At 44.0% G+C, this 17,515-nt stretch overlaps 1 protein-coding gene across 2 annotated transcripts in view; it reads left to right on the top strand.

Annotated features, from left to right (window-relative positions):
- Atg17 (autophagy-related 17) overlaps nt 1-17,515 on the top strand; it is a 55,085-nt gene that overhangs the window by 28,578 nt on the left and 8,992 nt on the right. For both annotated transcript variants that reach the window (XM_065442540.2, XM_065442541.2), the window contains 9 exons: nt 2,018-2,227; nt 3,763-3,987; nt 5,280-5,480; nt 6,669-6,809; nt 9,445-9,632; nt 11,294-11,390; nt 13,267-13,367; nt 14,801-14,858; nt 15,250-15,297. In XM_065442540.2, coding sequence (XP_065298612.2) covers nt 2,018-2,227; nt 3,763-3,987; nt 5,280-5,480; nt 6,669-6,809; nt 9,445-9,632; nt 11,294-11,390; nt 13,267-13,367; nt 14,801-14,858; nt 15,250-15,297 — 1,269 coding nt within the window. The remainder of the gene's footprint in view (nt 1-2,017; nt 2,228-3,762; nt 3,988-5,279; nt 5,481-6,668; nt 6,810-9,444; nt 9,633-11,293; nt 11,391-13,266; nt 13,368-14,800; nt 14,859-15,249; nt 15,298-17,515) is intronic.

Raw genomic sequence — 17,515 nt, forward strand, 5'->3', positions numbered from 1 at the left:
TAATTTCCCCTATGTTGTCCTTGGTGTCAGTGTTTGTTGACTTCTTATGATATGACTAATAAAAATCTGGCCCTTTGGTTAACCCCCTCTCCTCGTTTATTACATGACGAGGGTCTCGAATCCGTTAACATTGATACTTTCACGTAGCATGTGTGGGTTTATTGACCAGTTGCCTTCACTCAAAAAGATCACATTCTCGTGATGCCTGTGGCAGAAAGGACGTTCAAGTCCGCCGCCAAGGTCTGTGAGTGGTGGCGCTGGCTAACACTCCCAGGCATCTACTAGTACACATAAATACCCAAGAAAGTGGATGGGGAAACGACACCGTAGTAGCTCAATTGGTAAAGCATCGCACGTGAAATGCGAAGGTTGTGGGATCGTTCCCCACCTCGGCAAGTTGTTTTTTCATCCAGTTTCATTTCCATTAATTTATAATCTCTTTATTTCAGTTATTAAGCACAAGTAATTTCCCCTATGTTGTCCTTGGTGTCAGTGTTTGTTGGCTTCTTATGATATGACTAATAAAAATTGGTCCCCTTAGTTAACCCCCTTTCTTCTCATTTAAGCATATCACACCTCATGTGAACAAGATAATTATCTAGAAAGGCGTATTGCATCAAATGAGCCAAACAGGGGTAGTTCGGGATGAAAAATGTGCATTGCATCAGCCCTGTGAACGGAAGCATACTTTATCACGAATTATGGGGACATGTTTGCTGCAATATTAGGACCAGCCACCCAGCTGCCTCACCGCAGGATATCAAAGCAAAAATGGCGGCTTAAGGAGCAGGCCACAAGCGATTTCTTTTCATTTGGGAGTACATTATGTGCATCTGAACAGTACAGTCTTCATCAATAATAAATGAGATTACTATTGGTGAGTTAATTTGTGGCATTAACGTAGTCGAGTCCACGTTGAGGAGATGGAAGCAGAGACAGCCGTGCCTGGCTAACACTGGACATGGCAACATGCAGGAAATTTAAATATCCCAATACAATTTGATATGTTCCTGCAATATAAATGTCGTATAAATTTGTCCACGCGAGCAAATGAAGGATAACCTGACGGAATGTAGTCAACACCCTGCAGCTACTTTCGGTGCATTTCACAACACGACACTAAAAGCACACTTACAGAAGTGAGAGCGCTAACTTTCAAATACGACTCTAGATGGCATTAGCTGGCTTGACAAGAAAATGCACATTCCTGTATGCGGTGGCGTTTTGGTATATGTGATACGGTAAATTCATGTGATACGCTTCTACCGTATCCATGTAAACGAGACTACAGTGTCTCTCATGTTTCCCAGACAAATTCTACATCTGCTGTTCAATTCCTTCTGTGCTGTATTCTTTGAAATTCAAAATTTACAGGTTAGGTAAGTTATCAAAAACATTTAGGTTATTGCAAGGTTGCAGCGAAGTCCTGCTGTTTTTTTCACAGCAGGCACATGGAACACCTTTGCATAATTATGGGGGTGCCTACCTTGGAAAATACTGTATTTTCATGCATGAAACACATTCGTGAATGCAACAATGTAGACTTGCTGGAACAGGTAATAAAATACAACAACGTGCCAATTGGTATAACAGTATTACGTCGATGTCAGATGGGCACTTTAGATCGCGGTCAAGCCTTATCAGAATTGCATTTTTCAACTGCAGGTGTTAACTGTGCACCCTTGTGTTTTTAGTATGGGACGTAGTGTTGTGTTCGTGAGCGTAAGGTGTGGCCACTGGTTGCCCAGACATGTCATTCTGCTTGTTCGCTGGTAAATGGGTTCAAATCTGTGGTACCTTCGATGCAATAATGTCTGAGATTTTACATTGAATTACATGACATGTACCTGTATCTTTCATATGTGACACATTATTTTTTGTTTGCGAACATGAGCAGTGTAAAAAGTTCCTCTCGACTGCCATGTGTGAACTGGGGCATAAGTACTGTGCCTTTTCTTTGTACTTGTTTGGCTTCTAGTTCTCACTCCTAGCTGTTGGACCTTTCTTGTTAATTCAGGGCCACACCTCGCAAGATTTCCAGACAGCAGACTTCTACATCGACGAGTCAATGCCTTCGTCGATATCGGACAGCAATGGTGTTGTGCCTGCTGCACCAGGTGTTGTTGCACCATCGTCTGCTGCGGCAGCGCCCGTCCAGCAAGCTCACGTGGCTGCTGAGCTTCAGCGGCAACTAGAAGAGAAAAGTGCCGCGCTGCTAGCCACTCAGGTGAACATGCCGCCTTGCGCAGGATAGCACTGAAAGAAATTTTAGTTAAGAAAATTATTTGGGTTCTCTCCCTGCGCCTTCTCATGACCTTGCACTATCCCCTTGTGCAAACGACTCACAGCCTCGATAACCCTAAAAAAATATAATGTGGGAAGGGATGTGGCAATCCAGACTTGTAGCTTACGCAAGTAACTGCATGCAACTAAAACATTCCAGCCTTCATTAAGAACAACGTGGCACAATAGATGATATGCAAAAGTCTGTAAGCAGGCTTTCCCACAGAGCTGAGTTTCTCTAACCGAGATTGCTGCATTCCTGCTAGTAGCGGTGTTAAAGCTGAGAAAGGTGTTTTGAAACCTTGGATGCTGTTTGGAATGGGTAGTGGCAGGAATGACGTCACCGACCCGGGTCGTATATTGATACTACTTCCATTGCAATTATTGCTCAAGGTCATTCACCTTGGTTGCATCAGAGGAGGTGAGTGGAGAAGTGCACTGGCAGGTTTTGCATATCGTCTGTGTCGCCTCAAAGCAAGGCTCCAGAAAAAAAATTTTGTTTTGCCCATTCAGTCATGGCAACTCTTCCATTGCTACTTTCCCTCAAAGCATAGTGCAGCCTGACGGAATCGCATTGTGCAATTGAACGCAATATTCTTGTGTAATCGGCTTTTTACATTCATCTGTACTATATATTGTTGTACATACACTCTTGTTGAATATATTGGCTCTTGTATGCATGAAAATATGCTGGTTTCTGTTGCTATATGGGGAGTCTGTGAAAGCTTTCTAAGGTGCTGGAGGGTCTACTGGCCCAAGATAGAAACTTCTATGTGCAGTCAGTCACTGTTTTTGTTGATGCAGGCTGATTTGTTACAATAATACTATTAAGTTGCCTTTAGCAACTTACCTTTGTAGAATGTTTGTCCATCAGATGTCAAAAGGACCAAATGGTAGAAACATTTATGAGCTCTAAACTGTACAGCGTGAATTTCTTGAATGTGATTTTGTCCATTTATTCTTTTTCTGAGCGGCGGTCAGTAACTCAATGCACCCAGTTGATTCACCTGCTAATTGATGGAGGACTGGACGTTAACCCCCACATAGCCCGACATGTCATTTTTGATAAGCGCAACTTGACACATTCAAACTATGATTTAATTAAGTGCAGCAGTGTTAATGCAAAGCCTATAGGAGCGCATTTTGATGTCCTAGCGTAAACTTTCAGCTATTATTACTATCACCGCCACCATCATCATCATCATTATCATTATTATTAGTTGCAGGTAGTTGAACGAACCAATTACAAATGATTACTATATTAACTCTTTTCCTCGGAACAGTAGTTCATTGTTTTTTTTTTTTGTACGAATGCACTCTGGATGGCCAGAAATAACAGTGATATAGTACTTCTCATTTCATATTATGTGGGATGGTGTTTGTTCTTTCTGGGTTCAACTGAGCTAAACGGCTTTCATTGGTCAGCACCTGGTTCTTGTTGGTCTTCAATATGCAACTCTGCTTTGGGTGATTCTGCAGAAGGAGCTGGAGAGGGAGCGCGTGGAGAGGCAAGAGCTGAGGCATAGCCTGACGAGCCTATGCGAAGCAGCTGCGGCAGTGTGCTCGGACTCCCGCTCGGACGCTGCGTCGCTGCGCGAGGACCTGGCGGCCGCACGCCAGATGCTGAGCCAGGAGGCGTCTCTCATTGGGGCTGCCATGGACACTGCCCTTCAGGCCCTGCTAGCCAGGCTCGAGAACGAAAAGGTGTGGGTGCGTGCGTGTGTGTAGCACAAAACTGGCAACAGGAAAGCTGATGAAAAAGTGACTGAGATATAAAAAAAAAATTCGTTGCTTATCAGTTACTGCTGCTTCCAGTTCTCTGCTGTTCCTAGTTTATCTCTGCTGCATCTAATGCTAAAGTGAAATGTGTTTGTATCCCACAAAAGGTGTGTGCTTAGGGCAAGCTGAAAAATGTCCGCAATTCTCCACTTTTGAATAATTCTGCTGCAGACAGTGAGCGAACATTAAATTGCCTTGAACTACTGTATATGTTATCGTGAAGTTTGCACCCATATAAGGGTGCAAGGCCTCTGTTTGGCTCTGGCACACACACATCATCAATAGGAGGCAGCATATCCAAGTAACACAGGCAAATTTAGTGGCACTTTGAGCAAATGAACTTCGTAGTGGCGGGTCTCACTTTGGTGGCACATTACATGGAAAATGAAGATGTCAACTGTAATCGATGGCAGTGTCAATGGGTAAATCAATAGGCACCTTGTATACTTTTTATTTAAGGTAATGTGTGCGAAATAACATCAATCATCATCAGCAATGACAAAATGGCATTGCACCCAACACCACAGTTCATGCACTTTGAGCTTCGAAGTGGAGTGCTGAAAGTGGTGTAGAGTCAGTAGTTTTTGTCAATGCTTTTCACTGCAAATGGTATGTCTATGCTATAACATTTCAAATTTCAAAATAAATGGTTTCAGAATTAGTACTGATTCTGGATTGAGTAATGTTTGATTTGAAGCACTGCTATCAAAGTTACACACTACGATGCACTGAATAGAGCTTGACGAACGCATTGGCTGGCAAGAGCCCTAAATTTACCTGTCTCGAGTGGGTATCAGACTTTCATCTTTTGCTTGCTTGTTTATGATTCTGTAGTGAAATTATCTATTATTAAATTAAATCTATTAGCTATAAGCAAGTCTGCAATGTGTGCAACGCGAGTATAATGGTATAACCTAAAGCCAACACAAATGCGAGCTGCATAACACTGCTGTCTCACGCCTCTCTTCTCATTCACCATGGTGTCTCAGTGACTGTGGTGTTCCACTGCTAAGCATGACATCACAGTTTCAATTCATGGCTGCTGCAGCCGCATTTCAGTGGGGGCGAAAATGCCAATCTACTGTGCTTTCGGCGCACGTTGAAAAAACACCGGCTGGTGAAAATTAACCCAAAGCTCTCCACTGCGACGTCATTCATAACCTACCATGCAGTTTTGGGACATTAACCCCACAATTTAAAGTCTGCATTCTCCACAGGCCGCGTCCATAGCAGCCGAGCTGGACAGGGTGCAACGCGAGTTTGAGTCGGCGGATGAAGAACACCGGCGCCGCCTGGAGGTGGAGCACCTGAAACTGGAAGACGCCCACCGGGAGGTGCACCTGTACCAGCAGCAGCTCCAGCAGCTGTCACAGCTCACCGACAGCCTGCGGAACGACTCAACCCTCGCCCTTGCCTCAGTAGGCCACATCGCCTCTGTCTCAAAGGGGGACAATCTAATCTCGCAGACAACTTTCCGAGGCAATGAGGGAAAAAGGGAAAAGCGACAGGGCAGAGCTTTTGTGCACATGTCACCGCGACAAGTATTCCCACAACATTTTACAGTACTTTCGGTTTCTTGGAGCTTATATAAAGTCGGAGCAGTTTCCACGTGGGACAATTCCACATTTACTGGAATGCGGAACAGAAATGCAGAAAAATAGTTTAACACTTGGGGGTGTAGCCTAAGAGCTAACGTAACTTTGAATGGTGGAAAACCCTGCCTTGAAGTGTGGCTTCACAGCAGTGCCTACCATGCTGCCATCTAACTTGCACTCAAACCTTGCTGTCAAATTTTTAAAATTTTTGCTATGGGTCATATGCTCAAAAATATGGTATTTTTGGGAGCGCTCTTACTTGCGCACTTTGCTGATGTAGCTTTGTGTTCATTACCACAGAAAGTTGTTTGTGAGTGTAGGTTCCATGAGTTATGGTAGTGCAACAGGCATGGATGGAAGGACTGGAACAAGGCGAGTGCTCACTCACCGCTAAACAAGTATTTGCAAGGAACAGTACTTGCAGTGCAAGTGGAATATCGCTCGACAGCTTCCAAGCCAGTCTATGGGGCAGCAGTTTGGCTTGGAAAGAATAAATAAATAAAAGTAAGACGAAAAGCAAAATAACTGAGCAGGAGTGCATTCTTTGGCATGACTCCAAAGCATTAACCTCAGTGCGTGTTATCATTACAGAGGATATATCATGACGCACTCATCTCCAGCCTTTTGTTAAACACTTCTATCATTTCTCAAGACAGTTAATTTATGCGCATTAGTACTCCACTGCACAAATTTACGCCAATAGGTATGTTATTATCATCGTTTAGTTTTTCTATCGGGCCCCTAGTGGTGTGCTACATAAGGATTGGGGATCATCAGCAATAAACAGGGGACATTTTACGAGCATAAAGATCTAATAGACATAATACGAAGAGCACAGTTAGAGCAATCGCACAGCATGGTTATGCACCGAGTACGACAATTGCAAAAAAACATAGTATGAGGTTGACCTTCAAACTAATCCTTCTTTTCATGCTTAGGCTGTTCACGCAAGTTCATTCGTGCAACCGGTCCTATAGTTGTTTCCCTTTGCCTCCCAATGCCCATCCGCAGCTGAAGAACAGCTTGCAACAGGAGCAAGAGTCTGCACTCGCCAAAGCCACACTCGAGCACGAGCTGGAGCAGGAGGCCCTGCAGGAGCGACTGCGCGCCTTCGAAAGGAGCCACGAGGAGGAAGTGCAGGACCTCAACGAGGTGGGCTGAATTGTCTCATGCGTTCTTACAGCGAGGTTGTTAAGGGGGACACGATACACTTAAAATAACTTTTTAATTTTCCAAAACAAATTTGGATGAAATTGCACTGCTAACTCTTTCGTTACCGCGCCTGTATGAGTGGATTGATTTGATTGACAGTTTCTCTACACGTTGCTAAACATTTCAGCTGAAATTTCAGCCAGATTAAGAAACTGCGCGTGCGTCGGCATTTTCACGCAAGACAAGCAGGCGAGTACAGTAGGATCTCGTTACAATGAACTTTGCGGGACTGCTGAATTTAATTTGTTAACGTGAATTATCGTAGTACTGAAAAACTAATATTTTCATGTTAGTAATGTAACACAACGAAAATTGCATACCTTTGCAGCAGATGTGCGTGTTCGTACGTAAATAATAAACAAGAACGCTGGGCATAGTTTAACTACAATTTATTGCTTGAAGAAGTCTGTAACCTTCTTCTGGTGAGTAGACAGCAACCGCTGCAGCAGCAACTTTATTTTCTGCAGTAATACAGCGCGCGATGAGCAGCGGCGACAGTTTGGGGCGAGATTGGGAAGCACGGTAGAGCCCATGTTAACTAGACCGGGCTGACACATGATAGGCATTGCTTTGGTTACAGAATGAAAAAGAACACACCTTGATTTTTTAGTCAGCTTCATAATGCATTCATAGTTCCTAATGCGTCCTCGCTGAACTTTTGCGACAATGTTGGTTGCCAAGCATGATAATCTTAGAACATGTTTGAACAGAATAAGTTTAATGTGCGTGCACGAAGAAATCGTTCATCCATTCGCAGTAGTTGATCGACTCGGAATACGCACCTTCTTTCACAGCCCAGTTTGATCCTGAGTGCGGAGTTCTGAGTTCGTCGCCATGTGCTAACCGGTAACAAAACCGTCCGAACATGCACGCGATGGCATCAAGTCCTTTCTTTTTATGCTGGCAATACAGAGTGGACGCTTCTCTACTATCGCAGCAGTGGTGTCCACGAAGCCGCCACGACTGAAGATGCACTTCACGCTTGCTTCCGTAAGTTACGTTTGCAGCCAAATACAGTGGTGTGGTAGCCCGTCGATCTGAACGTCATCTGACATCACAGAAATCCCAGACAGAACACGTTAGAATCGCATTAATTAGCAAATAAACCACTACCTTTCCAAGCTGCCGCTGGGAGAAAACGGAATGTGCACATACCAGCGCAAGGAAGAGAGTGGTGCGGCATGCTGTCTTGAGGCTTCGTTCCTCCTTGCCAGTAAAGCTGTCTATACATCCATTTGAAACACCAGCGATCAGGCTATGATCTTATGTTCCGCACTATACGTTGCAACTACTATGACTTGAGATAAGATGTGGAAATATAAAAGCACCGAAAATAAGCACATTTATAGCAATCATGAAAAAGTTATTGTATTCTTTAGGGGTGTGTAAATACTGAGTAGTATTTCAGTAACATTTGCTGTGCGAGTTGGTTCATATTAGTGAGTGAAAGAAACCAGCGGGAAAACACGAAGACAAAGAACTACGCAAGAGAAGTGCCAGACTTGCAGTTGAAAATATAATGAAAATGGTAGTTCCGACATCGAACCAGCAGTGCATGTGTCAGCTTCGGCAGTCTAGCTTAGAACAAAGCAAACAAGCAGGCATAGTTAGCTAGTCAAGCATTTCAATGATTAGGACAATGTGCACCAGCAATATGAAAATGCGACCTATTTATCTTTGAGGAGTACTGAAGCATCACTCATGCATGAGCTTTTGTCCTGTTTCTAGATTTCAAACGCTTCGCAAATTTTTCGTTCATTCTTATTCTTTCATTTTTGCAATAATGCTTACTGATTTGAAATCTGGCAGGTAGCCATAGTTGCCCACAGGCACTAGTGGCAACTTACCTTTTCACCAGAAGACCTGTGGCGTCATGCAATCAAACTTGCTTGAAGTAAGTAGCCACCTGCTTTGAGAAAGTTTTAATTCAGACAAGTTCCTGAAGCAGGTGAAATCGGCAACAACATCATCACTGAAAAAGAGTCGCTGTGATCTTAGAAACAAAGTGTTGCTTTTCAGTCTCTGCGGTTCCTAGATTGCTGCTGCTTGTGTGCTGCATTTAAAGGTAAGACGTAGTAAATAAAGGGCATACATGTCTTACAAAAGCCACCCAGCTGTTGTTCATTTACCGGTATTTCTGAAACTCATTGCTCCTTCTGCTGCAAATGGCAACTCCTTTCCACTAGTGGCCTTTCTGGCTACAAGGCCACTCGTGGCAGCGTGCCCACATGATCAAATACAGCCCTGCCATGCTGCAGGACTCCAAAGCCTCTCTACTGCACCTTACAAGCTTTGTTTGGGACTTCATTGTAGAGCTCCTCGAAATTTAGATGCAAGCTCACCTCGACTTCCTTAACTTTAGGCTATGCCATAAACTATTTCACGTGCTCCTGATTTTCATTGCTTTCCAAAAGCTTTTCATCACAGAGATGTACTGTTTTCTTGCTGGAATGTTGCCAAAGGCAGGAAGAACAAATTAAAGCATGGGACAAGGCTAGGCCAGAGCAGAGCCAATCCTACGCAAGCATGGTGTCGTTCCCCCCAATCAATCCGTCTCTCTCTCGTGTTGGCGCAGTGCATCTGCGAGAAGGACCGGCAGATCCAGATGCTGTTCCAGGAGAGGCAGGGCCTGGAGGAGCAGCTGCACAGCCACTTTGCAATGGAGAAAGAGGAGCTGCTTGCACAGTGCCGCCAGGAGTGCGCCCAGAGGGAGCAGGCCATCAGGGAGGAACTGATTGCCCTCCACGAGCAGCAACTCAACCGGTGAGCGCGCGCTTGCAACCTGGCGGGGCTGGAGACGCAAAAATGCTGGAGGGGACACAGACCGACCCCGTATTTTGACGGGCACACTACGTATTCAAGAACGGGGCTCATGCTCACAGCTCTCTCTCGTCTCGACAAAACGGTGGTGCCCTTTGATTGAAGTAGGCACTGCTCATAGATAATGCTGCTCCTTAGTGATTCGAGCGGCAAGGGGTTGGTTTAGAAGTGTTCCTCCTAATGGTATGGTATTATCTTCCAGCACTAAGACTGGATAAGCAAACAGACAAGACAAGAAGACAGCCGATATTTGTTCTGTCTTTGCTTTGTTTTGTTTTACAGACAGCGCTAGACAGTGCTCCGTCTCGTATCATTTACTTGGCTGTCCCATCCTCGTGGCGAAAAATAGCACTCTGTCAAACCAACCAGCTGTATGTACCTCCAAACAAGCGACTTTGAGCATACGTCAATAGTGAACAGATCTTAATTTTAGCATGAAAGTCACTGGGGAGTACAGTAATACCTTGTTAACTCGAACTCGCATACGTAGAAAAATTGGCTAAGTCAAAATTTTCCATGGCAGTAAACCATTTTCCATATGTGCCACCTATTTATTGTCCTTTATCTCAAAATATTTTTGGGCCAAATTGTGGTACCTCGAAATCTCGACCGAGAGAGAAACAAAAACTACGCCACCGACGGTTTAACAAGCTTTGGCAAAGGCTGCCGTGCCTACCACAAAGCGGACACTTTCCCCGAATGTGAAGTCGGAACCAAGCAGCATAACTTTGTTAAGCAACCAAGTGGCATGACATGTGACGGGAGAGACATGCACAGAGGCAGGCTCTGCAACATAGCAAGCTTGATGCAGTTCGTGTTGTTCACTTTATGTAACGCAGTCATTTACAGTCAGATGTGCAATTTCCATTTTAATTTTCTGCACAACGCACATGGCACATACTTACAGGGAACGGTGCCAAATAAAGTGACGTGAGCTTTCACGAGTATGCACTATGCGAGCAGGATGTATCGGTGACAAGTGAGTTTACTGATGCCAGAACCGCTGGGATGGCTACAAACGGGAGGCCAAACACAATGGCAACGATAAAGGACCTCGAGAGGTGCCAACCTGAAACAAGAAACATATTTTGCTTGCTGTGTAATAAAGTTAGGTGTAGCGGCGTGATGCGATGTGTGACACAAACAGCTTGACGTCGCCTTTCTAGGTCCAAGTGCTACCGCGAAGCTGACCAGCCTTACACAGTTTCTGTGCACTGAATAAAACGACGGTGCTACGAAACAGAGCTGGTTCATATCTCTTGTATGTTTTTATTTTCATTTGAAATCTTTACGAAGAGCCAGTTTAGAAGCTCTTTTTGAAAAGCTGGTAAGTAGTGATGAATTTTTTTAGGAAGGACTCGACTTTTCACTGCAATTTCCGCAACTTTGGCAAGAATCCGCTTATCTCTAAACTTTTTCCAGATTTTACTACTTCCAGTTAGCAAGGTATTGCTGTAGTGTTGCTGAAGTGCACTGAACACATCAGTTTGTGGGTGAAGCTGTTCTCCACCGTCAAAGCGATCGAGGTGCAGGGTTGAACGGAGGGACGTTAACGTGGTTTAACAGTGTTAACATAGCTTAACATTGCATTCTCTGGACTGCAGGATTCAACACTGCCACGAAGAAGCGATACAAAAAGCCAAAGAACAGACGAGGCTAGAGCTTCAGCAGGAGTGGGAAAGTAGGATGCCAGATTTCAAGGTGAGCCTTTCGGAACAGCACAACAATGATCGCTTCTGGGACTTGCGCGCTGCAAGTTGCAGACCATTTATGAGGATTGCACTACAGTTTGCTTCAATTATTATTTTTTGCACTGGGTTTCTTGCTTCACTTTTTTACCTGAGTGGAACTCTGCACTACAACTTAATTGTAAACTGCAGATTGGGATCCATTGCCTTGTACAGTCAAACGTAGATGTACCAATGCTAACACTAGACGTGTGGGAGCACATTCCCCGTCAAAGCACCAACTGTCTAGGCTCCAGCTTTGCACTTGCTGCAGATTACCTACGAGATAAGGCGCACGGCCCGCATGTGAGGAAGAGACGCGTGTATTAGGGAGAGAGGGCAAATAAGGGGTTCCTTCCTGCCCCCCTCCCTCCCCCCCGTGCTTGTGCCTGATCACATAACTGTGCGGTCACTCCCTCTCCAACACCCTTGTGCAGAAAGAACATTTTTGTGCCTTTTTTTGGCGCAACAATGTATTCATTAGCAGAAAGAATCGTCAGCTCATGTTTTTTCGAGCGCTGCAAGCTGCCGCGTGCCCTACGGTCTTTCAAGTTGTTTACCATCGTGACAAGTAATGCAGCAGTGTTTCGTCTCTACCACGTCATGGTGCGCTTGCTTTGATGCATTTTTGCTGCTCAAACTTTTCATGCAGAAAGACATTTGAACTAACTATTGCCTCAGCCAACATATTTAAATTCTTTTGCTAGATTGGCCGAAAACTTCGTTGAATCAAAAGCATGCATAAAATTACTTTGTTAAATTGCGAAAAAGAAAATACACGGTTTTCAGTGTGACTAAGATCGGGAAATGAAAATAGTTTGTTGCAACTCAAGTTATATTAAATCAAGCTTTGTTGTGTCAAGGTTTGATTGTATAGTATTCTTTGCTTTTACATTTGCTGTTACTTGGTTGTCAGCGACAAGTTATGCTGGTATTTTCTTTTATTGTTTCCCCTCTACATTAGGCCTCTCTGGGTCTGTAAAGTAACTTAATAAAAAAAAAGTCAACTTGATCTTAGTGGGACATAGGTGTCTGCTTAAAGTACTACAGAATTTGAAGTGAAGGATACGTTTGAAGCTGGCTTGAAATTAATTGTTTACCTACTGGAAATCTCTCGTCATAGCAGCCTCTGCTTGTGCACACATGTGGTACTCTGTACAAAAAATTTTGCTAGACTAGCTTGTTCGTGTGGGCGACATTGGCATTGTCTCTGTGCATAGTCAGCTGTTTTGTTAACAGAGTTCAGCGTGTATTTCAGCTGCAGTCAATTGTAGATCCTGGCCTCTATGGTTACTTCAACTGGAATCTTCCACTTTCAGATGGCTGTAGCAAATAAATCCAAAATGATCATGTAAGATGACAACATAATAGCCAAGTTGCAAGAACAATTGCACTGTAAGTGTGATCAGGCTACTGGCACCACATAACCTAAAAGTGAACTTAATTGTCTCCCAAAGCCGTTAAAGTATTACTTGAGTGCTTGGAGAGAGCCACTCAAAGATGTTATTGTCTGGAAGCCTCGCTCATGTTGTGACATGAGTGCTATATGTACTAAAATAGCTATTTATGTCGACAGAATCTTTCGCACGATGGATGCATGTTTAGAAGTAACAGGGCTTTTATTTTCGGTTGCATTTTTACGTTGAATCACTGTTTTGGAGGAAGCGTTTTGGCACCAAGTTTTGGTGAACTGATGCATTTGCTGACAGCCATGAATTGAATGATTCGAGAACTTTCTGTACAGCCACCCACAGAGAACCTTGATGCCAAATGACAGGTGCACAGCCTGACTCAAAATTTACCCACTTGAAACTGGTGCGAACCTCATGTGCCACGTTATTGCCTTGCAGCTGTTGCAGAGGAGGGAGTCCATTGAAGACTTGGACACCGCTGCGGGAGACTCCTGCTCTCTCAAGGAGGCGAAACCTGACCCGTGCGGAGAGAGCATGATGTGAGTTCACTAGAGACCATCATCATTACCAGCCTGTTTTACATTCACTGCAAGATGAAGGCCTCTCCCAGTGACCTCCAATTGCCACTCTGTCGCACCAGCTGGCACCACCCTGTTCCGTGGAAATTTTCTTATTTCATCATACCACCTACTTCCCTGCCACCTGTGCTTCCCTTGTCTTGATACTCGTTCTGAAACTAATAGACCAACGGTTATTTGTTTTATGCATTACATAGCCCATTTCATCTCGGCTAAACTGTTGGCTACCCTTGTTACCTCTCTAATCCACACCGCTTTCTTCCTGTCTTTAACCGCCCAACATGACCTGTTCTATCGCTTGCCACGTGGTCCTCAACTTCCACTTAAGCTTTCTTTAACCTCGAAGTTTTCACCCGAGAGATTAGTAGCCGTAGAATTCAATGATTGTATGCTTTTCATTTCAAAGAAAGCATTGTAAGCTGCTGGTCGTAACTTGGTAATAACTGCTACACGTGCCCAAGTCCGTATAGCACTGGGAAATATTTGATGCTAATAACTTTTTAGCATTGTGCACAGCTCTCTTCGGAGACTCGCAGGCCATTGAGCTCACATTCTCTGTGCATAGGTTTCACTCGTGCATTCCCATTTTCTTCAGTTTCTTGTGCCATATGAAAGCAAATATCAATGCAGAATATATTGGGTAAGAAGAACCGAGGCATTTTATGGAGGTATCACTCCCAAGTGAGCTTTATTTGTGCAGCCGTGACCTTGTTTTCGGCCAAGTAACTTTCAAAGTGTAAACAAGTACATGTCTTGGCATGTCACATGGCGTCACAAAAAGAAGTCACCGTGGCACCAGGTTTCACATCAGGCCTTCACTTTCCTGTGAATGTTTGTCTTGTATGAATACAGTGACCTGTATTTTTATTCGAACAACTTTGAAAGATTTGGTACTTGCCAATGCGTTATTTTACTGAAAACTTCACAGCAAGATTGTGCTATTCGGTCTGCATTGCTAATTGAGAGACTTACCATCTTTTTGTTGCTTGCCTGGTATATCTAGAAATTGAAAAACCACCACCAGGCCTTGCCAATGGAGAAGCAAGTTTCTGCACAGATGTAAATTAGTTTTCCTGCCTGTTCGCAAGTACGATTCCAGACAAACTGGGCAAACACTTATTCCAAGTGTTCGGTTGTACTGTAAGGACTAAAGAATTCAATCTTGTTGCAAAGGAAGTTAGAATAAAAGAGTAGGGTGCCGTGAAAGTCTCGTTGCACAGCTCAGAGTTCATTCTTGTGACATGCTATGTTAACAGCCAGTTTCTTTGCTTGTTTCTTGCTGCAAGAACTGCTTGAGCTACTCGACAAACTTTTTGTTCTTGCTCCCTGCATTTCTCATGACTGAAATGCTGAAATTAGTTGACTGATTTCTTTTTTTTCTCACTTCAATTCAGGGAGTCCACTGTGAAACTTCCCCACTCGGCTGACCCCATGCTGCTGGAGTTAAGGAGTGTAAGTTCATTTATTTATTTCGCAATACTGCAGGCCTGTATGGCTCAAGCAGGAGTGGAGTTAATACAATGAGAAATGAGTTCTGTCTCACTTAGGCTCATGCATTATTTGCCCGTGTCAAAAGAAAACAACTATTTGAGTTTTTTCCTTGCTCTTTCTGTGTAGAGTTTTGGCCTTAGCATGTTGGTCAGCATTGGGACAAAAAAATAAAAAATTATCACAATGTTGCTGCAAAGCCATGGTACATGTGGTTTTCGTATTGCCCCAAACTGACTTAGGCAGAATCTTGTTGCACACTTGTTGCGCTGTGTTGCCTTTATCATACAACATGTCAGAAGCTTGTGTGTTAATGCAAATTCTAATCAGATTGTCCCTTTTCATTTCATTGCAGCAATTGCTTGAGAAGCAAAATGAAGTCAATAGACTGCAGCAACAAGTTGTAAGTTGACGCTTTGTGTTTGAATTGTACTAAGACATCCTTACAGCGGCAACTATGAAATGAATGAGCTCACTGATTTAACAAGAACAGGGTTTAGGGAAGGGGATCACTATGTTCCATTTTCTAGTTGGCGAGTGACACTGCAGAAGCATCAAAGTAGTCCTGTCATAGGAGTCTCAACTCCATGCACTTTTCTGTGCAGTTGTGTGCCACCTGCGGAGTAACTACCATACTTTATATACCAGAACTATGCTTGAGTATCAGCTGCAAGTGGTGCACTTGGCTGGTGGTTGCAGGAACCTGCCACTTGTTCAGTGGTAAATTGGTTCAGATGTGCTTCACTTTCAGTGTAATAGACACGGCACATTTTGTGGCAATAGTGCGAGACATAATGTTACACAGGATTATATATGATGCCTATTTGTATCTTCTCTTTTATACATGTTATTTCTTGGCCATAATTATTGGAAGTTTTGAGTGTGAATGAAATATTACACATTACCTTCCAGTGCAATCCCAATAATTCAAAATCTCTTTAATTCTCATTGACAAATAATTCAAACCGCTTTATTGGTCCCAGCAGAGGCCTACGTACTTGAATAGAGAAAATATACTGCGAATTCAAACTCCAACTACCATGCAGTAGTTTAGAACAAAATTTCTCACTCCTCTGGACCGCTTTTCGGACACAGCCTGAGCCAAAGGTGAAGGTGTTCGATGCGTGGCTAGCTACCGTAACATTGCCTGCTGTAAACATGATGAGCAAAGAGAAGTCGATATCGAACCGGACCAAGCAGAGTGGCGCATGCCCAACGCCTCCTACCCCCTTACTGTGAGCTTGATCACATTACCGTTCTCACCAATGCTCTCCTAGGGCATGCTCGATCATGTGATCATGCTCGATCATGTGGACGGCATCAAGCCACCATCCTTGGCTCACCCTCGCATGTTTTTTCTCGCGCTCACAACAAACAGCGCACGAGGCGCGATGTTATCACACGTGGACTTTATACTGAACCTAGGCTTCTTACAGGACATGTAGTGGCTCGCTGATGTATAAAAGATAAAACTTTTATTTTTTTTGTGTGCTGAACCGCACAACTTATGGGGCGCTACACTTCAAGAGGCTCTCCTTACTTCAGACTGCGTTTTACTCGAATAAATTTTTGGTCTCCTTGAAGTTCGAATTAACGAGATTCTACTTTATTCGTTTTCATATCTGAAAATGAACCACAGTCAACGACTGATTTTCAACATGACGCTCGATTTTCGGCATGACGCCCGATTTTTCGGACATGCCCGATAATTCGGATGCCTTTGCAGCACCGCCACATGCGCCGTAGAGTCTACCTACAAAAATGTTCGAAGTTTAGGGCGCAAAAACACTTATCCATCCAATTTTCCGGACTTCTTGCCGTGACCGCAGGCCCGAAACGGCCGCCGCCTCGAACCGGCACTCTCGCACGCAGATTTGCTGGCAGCCGTAGCCTGCATCGTGGCAGCGCTAGGCCTAGTAGCTTCGACGTTCGCTACCAAGCTTCTTGCTGTTCGGTGCCATGTTTTTCATTGAAAGAATGAACCGCTGCCAGCAATGATGCCGATTCCGCCTTTGCAATAATTGCCAATGGCTTCGAAGCTCAGAAAGCACGACGCGTTGCATAATGTTGGTTCCTGAAAATCGGCTTCACCTCAATACAGTAATGTTACGCAGCGAAGCATACGCAAAGTATTGCGGTGAAGCATACCAAGAATAGGAAGGGGCAATTGCCACTGAACACGGTCTGTAAGACTTATACACACGCGCACTCGCCATTCCCTGTCCCAGTATGTGCACCGATATGCCTAATAGGTGTACCGGCAGGCCTTCAGAGCTAGTTCGGACATGCCTGTGGCGCCTTCAGCTCTTGGGGGCAGTGAAAAGCATGCATTCATTATTTCGGATTACCCAGTTTTTCATACGTTTTCGTGGCCCCTAGCGAGTTCAAAAAAATTGGACGTTGACTGTATTCGGTATTTTAGAATGTTTGAAAATAACCAAATATTTCGCAACTAAATGTTAGTCTGGTTACTGTTCACCTGCTAAACAAAGTATTGCAAATTATCAGAAGTGAAACAACAGTGAAAGTTTTCGGAGCAATGCAGAAGCAAAACGGGTATTGCAAGCCATTTTTGGTTTCGTGGAGGAAGCCTACATGACCGCCTGTTAGTTTTTCTTGCA

This window comes from Dermacentor albipictus, chromosome 6 (genome assembly GCF_038994185.2).
Source record: "Dermacentor albipictus isolate Rhodes 1998 colony chromosome 6, USDA_Dalb.pri_finalv2, whole genome shotgun sequence".
NCBI classification, from domain to species: Eukaryota; Metazoa; Arthropoda; class Arachnida; order Ixodida; family Ixodidae; genus Dermacentor; species Dermacentor albipictus.